The 7,562-nt window shown below is 35.6% G+C and overlaps 1 protein-coding gene across 1 annotated transcript in view; it reads right to left on the reverse strand.

Moving 5' to 3' along the window:
• nr1i2 (nuclear receptor subfamily 1, group I, member 2) overlaps nucleotides 1–7,562 on the reverse strand; it is a 33,876-nt gene extending 26,314 nt beyond the window's left edge. The window contains exon 1 of the mRNA XM_079617802.1: nucleotides 7,191–7,562. Coding sequence (XP_079473928.1) covers nucleotides 7,191–7,193 — 3 coding nt within the window. The 5' untranslated portion in view covers nucleotides 7,194–7,562. The remainder of the gene's footprint in view (nucleotides 1–7,190) is intronic.

Genomic DNA, 7,562 nt, shown 5'->3' on the forward strand with positions numbered 1-7,562 from the left:
AATCCTGCCTTTCCTTTGAGACCAACGACAGGCTTGTTGCTGCCACTTTTATGTCTGTAATAGATTATGGTGATGTCATATACATGCATGCATCTTCTCAGTGTTTACATGTTTTGGACTCCGTTTATCATGGTGTATTGAGGTTCATAACAAATGTTAAACCACTCACTCATCATTTAGAGTCTGCTTTGTCTATCCGTAGACTAAAACACTGGCATGTTCTTATTTATAAAATTATCCTGGGACTGCTTCCTTTAGATCTTCAGACATATATCTGTAAAAATGTGTAGATAGTTATAGCCTTCGGTCTCAGGATATTTTATTATTGTCGGTTTCCAGTGGTGCGGACAGAACTGGGGAAAAAGGCATTTAAATTTGCACCTTCTTCTGCCTGGAATAATCAGCAAAACAAGTTGAATCTCAGGCAGTTGGTTTCATTGGACATTTTTAAAGTGATTTTAAAAGACTTGGAGACAGAAACATCTGTTTGTAGATGCTTTGCTTGACTTATGTATTGATTTACCTATTTTATTTACCCATTGTTTTATATGTTTGGATGTATGTTATTTGTTAAACCCACGTGAGTTGTGTGCTGATAATATTGGCCAGGACGCTCTTGGAAAATAGATTTTTAATGCTTTCTTTTCTGGCAAAATAAAGGTTATAATAATAATAATTTGTTGTATAATATTGGGTTGACTAAAATGGGAAGAAAAACTAAATAAATGTCAAGGTTCACATTTAATTCAATGGGATTTTTTGCTTCAAGACTTATTACACCAGGGATAGTCAATGGCAGGCGAATCCTGCCCGCAACCATTATCAAATGGAGTATACTTTGAAAATCCCCATTTTGACCATCAGGGCAATAAATTAAAGGGCACCTATTATGACATTTAAAATGTTCCTAATGTTGTTTAGGAGTCCCCAACAACAGTTTTACATGCATGCAATGACAAAAAACACTTTTGTTGTCGTATAATATGCATTTATTTTTACCTGATTTGCTCACCGACTCCCAAATGATTCGTTCAACGACTCGTTTTTCCAAACCCCTCCTCTGCGCGACGCTAATCTGCGTTGATTGGTCAGATGACCCAGCAGTGTTTACAGAGATAATACTTATTTTTAACACGGAGTACAATGATGCTTTTATCAATTAAATTGTGTTATAATAATGATTATAGTCCACTGCTTTATAGTTTGTAGTAAAAAAACGAAAAATCTGGCATGATGCCATGCAGTCCCCTAAACTGAACCCTATAGAAAATGAGAGGGGTGAACTGAAGAGAAGAAGCACCAACATGAACTTGTGAATCTGAAGGATCTGGAGAGATTTTGTATGGAGGAATGGTCTCTGATCTCTTGTCGGGAGTTCTCCAAACTCATCAGGCATTATAGGAGAAAACTCAGAGCTTTCCCCCACACTTTCAATTCTTTTACTTCAATGAAAGATTAGATGTTTGCAAATTTTTTGAATGAAAGATCAAAAGGATAAACAATGCAGATTTATTTTTTTGCAGCCATTTTTTATAATATTTACATTAATTCTGACCACAACTAAACATTTTTCATTTAATAAAGTAGCTAAATGCTCAACATAACAAATTGAGTGAAAAGTTGGAGTACAAAATAGCAGAGTTTAACTACAATATGCAGAATTGAATTATTATTAAGAAATCTATCTATCTATCTATCTATCATATGTCATATTCAATGATATTATTGGTCTTCTTCACATGGTCATCATGTAGCATCACATGTGAGTGAGGGAATAATTGGGTTAACATATTCTTTGTTCACAGAAATACAGAGTTCTTTAATGTGATGTGCAATTACAAGCACACTTAACGGATTTCATCCAAGTGTTCTTCCTTGTATATAATTTTAACCATAGGCAGACAGAGCATATTTAAGTGTTCATTATTCACAGGGTCTTGTCTCTCCACTGTGAACTCATTCACTTATTAAAGTGCTACACTGCATTTCATTGATCATTTATAGACCTGTGTTCTCTATGACGACATCATACTGTCCGCCTGAGGACTAAAAGTTCAACCTTAACCTTGATTTAAAAAATTATGTTCATCATGGGGTTTAGGAAAGACACATTTCAGGGAGTATTAATTGTTATATTTAAGTGCATTATATACACATTCCAAGATTTTGACATTAAAAATGACATTTAAAAAAAGTGTTATATAACCAGTTGTCAAACCAATTGAAATTATTTTGTTGGGGAGGGGGAGAGAGAGAGAGAGAGACGGGGGAAAGAGAGAGAGAGAGACACAGGATGACAGAGAGAGAGAGAGAGAGAGAGAGAGAGAGAGAGAGAGAGAGAGAGAGAGAGAGAGAGAGAGAGAGAGAGAGAGAGAGAGAGAGAGAGAGAGACGATTTAAAGGACAAGATGTAACTTTTTATGTTATCGTTCAAAATTAACACAAAGTGTGTCTTTACTAGGGCTGTCAAAAGGGCTGAAAAGCTAAATTCGAATGTTTTTCTTAAATATTAGAAATATTCCAAACATGGGTTGAAACAACCCAGCATTTTTTAGAGTATGGTAAGCCTATTCTTTATATTTAAGATTTGTCAGGATGGTTTTCGTGGGAAATTGCATACAAGTGTCACTTGCCACAGTCTCGTCATACACGTAAATAGAGAAAAGTTGCTCCGGCTTCTTTGAGGTGTGTATGGTTTGGGACTGGCAGAGATTAGTTGTCACAACGAGCGAGAAAAAAAAGCAGAAATGTATCTTCTTTGCTTGAAAAATCATTATTAATGTGCTGAGAAGAATTTCATCTCTTAAAGGATTTTATCTCCAAAAGAACATTTTACACATTTAAGGACCATAAGAATCTGTGCTTCCTTACCAAACACTGCATGGGATTGTCCACCTGTGGCCAGTTGCATAAACTGCTAAGACTACTCTTACAAGTTAGTCATCAAATTGTTTTTCTATAAGACTGTTAAAAACTTTTTAAAGTCAGTAACATAAAAACGTAGATTGGTCTAATTTGATATCGAACAGTAAAACAGATTACCCCAAACTAACTGCAGGTTTAGAGAAGTTTCTAATTGACCGGTAGCCAAGACCTGCTCCCTTTATTTACTGTTGCTATGTCCAAGTGAAATATACATCGCAGAGCAGAGAGGACACTGACAGACAGGACAGAGCAGCTTACTTTTAATATGAAACAAAGGGCTATCTCAAATTTTATATTTGGTCATTTTATAAAGAAATTTAAACAATAAATACCATTTTGTGGGTATTACAGATCGCTGTAGAGCATCAGTTAAAGCTGCTCGTGAACCGATCATCTCTTCCTTCTATTAATTTATAGCATCAAATAAACATGAATGAACAAAAGAAGGAATGTTGTTTTAACCGCGGAAAGGCGTCAGTACACTTCGTTTTTCAAGTTCAAATCCTCCAACGTTAATCTACTAACTCTCCTGACTGCTTTGTCGGACAGAAATGGCAGATTCGGCGGATTAAGATTGATCCGATCGCCTGAAGGGTCAATTGACTGCTGTCCAGATGATTTGCATTCCTCACCTAACGTTAGCGGATGCCTTTTGACAATCATAGTGTCACATGATCAACGCGACTAGTCAACGTCAAGCTTGAAGCGTCACGGCATTGCATTAAGGTCGACTAGTCGGTTCAACCCCTATTGTGTACAATTATTTGCACATTCAATTAAAGGGATGGTTCACCCAAAAATTTAAATTCTGTCATAATTTATTCACCCTCATGTTGTTCCAAACCAGTTTTAACTGCGGAAAGGCGTCAGTAAACTCCGTTTTTCAAGTTCAAATCCTCCAACGTTAATCTGTCAGAATATGTCAAATTGATTTATGCCTTTACCATAAAGTATCCACTCTAGTAGTCCATGACTTGTGTCAATGCACATCTCAACAAACTATAAAATAAAAGCTGACAACAGTGGTATCATACATGTTTAGGGATGCACAATATATTGGTACCATATTGGTCATTGATTAATAATACAGAGGTTTTTTTACAGAGGTTTCTGTCATAATTTATTCACCCTCATGTTGTTCCAAACCAGACAGCTGACGGTCGCCATTGACTTCCATAGTATTCTTTCTCTATAGTATTTGATTACCAACATTCTTTAAAATACATATATTTTTTGAGTTCAGCAGAAGGAAGAAACTCATACAGGTTTGGAACAACTTGAGAGTGAATAAAAGATGACAAAATTTTCATTTTTGGGTGAACTATCCCTTTAAGTACAATTTTGTGAATTTAGCTACAGGCTAGATGCTAGTTTAGTGTATTCAAAGGCAATTACAGTAACATACTTCCCTGTGGGAAAAGCAACTTTACTGAATGTCCAAACAACAGAGCGCTGCATTTGAACAGCATGTTCTAACTCAAACTAGGTCAACACGACTGAAACAGGCCAAACTACACAGAGCATTCCTCAGAGATTTAGACTAACTGAAACAGACTCTAACAAATATTGTGTTTCGTGATTTTTTTGTTTTTGTTTGATTAACTAAACCTGCTGTGATGCTGGTATCACAAGAAATCATGGAGAATAACCACAAAGAGCTTACATTACAGGACGAGGTCTTCTTCAACAACAACAACAACAACAACAACAACATCTAATAAAATGAATAATCATTTCCTTATATTAAATAAAGTTATTGCCTTCCATCAGAATTGTGCTGAATGTAAAATGCATTATTCTCCATCATTGCACAAGAAGTTCACACAACAAAATATGGGTCAAAAAGCCGTCTAGCCAATAGATCTTCTCTTTATAGATTTCTATTCTTAATCTTTAAGGAAAATAAAACAAAGTAACCTACACCTATGTTTGTGCTGAAAATAAGAAGTTATCCACCCCAACCGTTCAGGCAGAGTTAGTTCATTAACATCTCACAAGTTCTGTTTTAGTTTGAATTACTCTTTTGAGCTGGTATGATGATATAATCAGAACATAAATCTGAGCATATGCACACATTGTTTTCAGTCTGGCTTTCTGTGAACGTGTTTTTTGGTGACACAATGCTTGAAGCTCTGGTTTCTTTAGTGAAATTGAGCCTGACTCGTAAGTTACTCCATAAAACTTATACGGATCGGTCATGGCATTTAGTGGTCCAATATTTCTGAACAGTAACTGTTCATGCAGGTAATAACTTGACAGATGTACTTGCGTCTCTTGTATCAGTTTATCTCTCTTACATATTTATGCGAGCAAATATACCAGCCACCTTTCTTCTCAAAACGGTTTCCTAAAGTATGGCCTTGGAAGACTTAAGCATTCATTTATGGTCCACATAAAATGCTTACATAAGTTAGAAGTCTCAACATTATTTTAAAATGGTTGCCTAACAGGATTCATATTTTTGTGTCACATGACTGAATTATAAGAATTGACTGACTAGCTTCTAAACTAATAGCTATAGCAAAAGCACATATTAACATTCTAAATGCTAAGCATGAACTGCTCTTTGAACCATGCAGTAATAGCATCACTGTATCAGCCCACAGCCTATGCAAATGCTCCATCTTCTCCACAATGGTAAACCAGTGTCATTTAAATGGTTCTAATAATTCCAACATATCATATCCCCCTTTTCTTATCTTGCTAAACACTTAAAATAACACTTTCTACATTTTTTGATTCATGCAACAAAGCATGCTGGGAACTACAATTTCAGCACAAATCATTTTCAAGTATTGATAGGTTCACATTAACCCTCCCTAAATTATTTAATCTATATTACACATTTTAGAGAATTACATTAATCGAAAGCAAAGAAATCAAGTTTAGAAGAGAAACAATTTTGTCGTGCAGATCGCAAATAATATGATTGAGTAAATTGGACAATATGTGTTTTCCCGTTTTTTCCAGTGTAGCTACGTAGGATTAAGAAGACACACAATGCGCTGAATGAGAACTTAATAGCTGAATAGATCACGCCAAAATGAAAATTCTGTCATCATTTACACACCCATGTTGTTCCAAACGTTTCTTCAGTGGAAAACTAAATAAGATATTTTGAAGAAGGTTGGCAACAACTAGGCCTAACATAGAGCCGACTTCCTTTGTATGGACTAATATATATATATATATATATATATATATATATATTATTTTTCACAGAAGATAGCCTACTCAAAGTTTTGGAATGACATGAGGGTGAGTAAATGGGTGAACTAGGCTATCCCTTTAGAAGAAGAACAGGGTTGCAGATTAATATTAATAATAATAATGATAATAATACATTTCGCCACAGCTTTATTGTTGCTAGGCTGATATAATGTAAAGGGACTTTTCTCATAGCGGAAGCTGTAAAATAATATATAGTTATGGAAATAAAGTTATTTTAACTTCAATTTTTTCATGTATATTGGTAAGTAGCTACATAATAAGCAGAATAATGTAGTCAGCCTGTCACTACCGCAAAATAAACCCTTTCCAGATACAGGATTATAATTTAATGTAGCCCTAATGAGTATGTTATTTCTAATTACTTTATTTAATTGATGTACACGCAATATTAGCCTACACAATATGACACCAAAATAAATATATCAACATAGCTGTTCTCTGCCTATGACTGTGATAGAATTGTATAGGCTATACCACACATTATAATCCACACATTAAGTACTGAACAACTTCTGTGATTGCCAATATTAATGCAATAGTGAATCAACTGCTGCGACTAAATGAGCTCGAGAAATTATTGTGATAATAGAGTAGCGTACATGAATACCGACTCACAGATAAGATAAGATAACCAGTGAAGGGGCACTGGGTTAAAGTTAATCAGACGACTGGACATACTGGTTTTTACAAGTTCTGCAGAGATTTCACAGCCTCTGGAATGTGAATCGCGTTGACTATATATAGTATATATATAATATATTCAGAATGACTGACTGACTGACTGACTGTTTAAAACATATTATAATGACAGCAGAAGTTTGTAAAGCCCTTGAGTTGTCTATTGTATAACCTTCAGCCGACGCCTCAACCGTACATTAAAATCCCCTCAAACACACACCGTGCTGAAATTCATTCCCATAGTTTACAAGCGGCACCATTTATTTGTAATGCAGGTTCAACATACAGTTGTTGTCACGTCTCGCGAGTCGCGATCTAAAGTTACTTTACTTTTGTAAATAAAAACAAGGCACTTACCATGTCATATCAGCAGGACATTCACGTAATGCCTCAACATGACAATGCACACCGAGCTCTGACATGAATCAAGTCACGCAGGTTCCACATTTACTGAGTTACAGTCCTGATTTTAAAGCACGAATAGCACACAACTGATCGAGGACTAACCGAGATTTTTTACTTCCTGGTTACAGAGATGTCCTGAGAAGGACACGCAGACGGAAAAACGAGAAAACATGTCATACGTTCTCGCTATAAAGACGAATGCCGTTGCTTATTTTCCTAATCAGTCAAAGGATCGGATCGGACCGTCTGAAAAAGTCAAGAGGGAAGGGAAATAGAAAAGAAAACAACCAATCACAGGCGGGGCAAACGCATTTTTTCTCTCTC

The sequence above is a fragment of the Phoxinus phoxinus genome (genome assembly GCF_949152265.1).
Source record: "Phoxinus phoxinus genome assembly, chromosome: 7".
Classification (NCBI taxonomy): domain Eukaryota; kingdom Metazoa; phylum Chordata; class Actinopteri; order Cypriniformes; family Leuciscidae; genus Phoxinus; species Phoxinus phoxinus.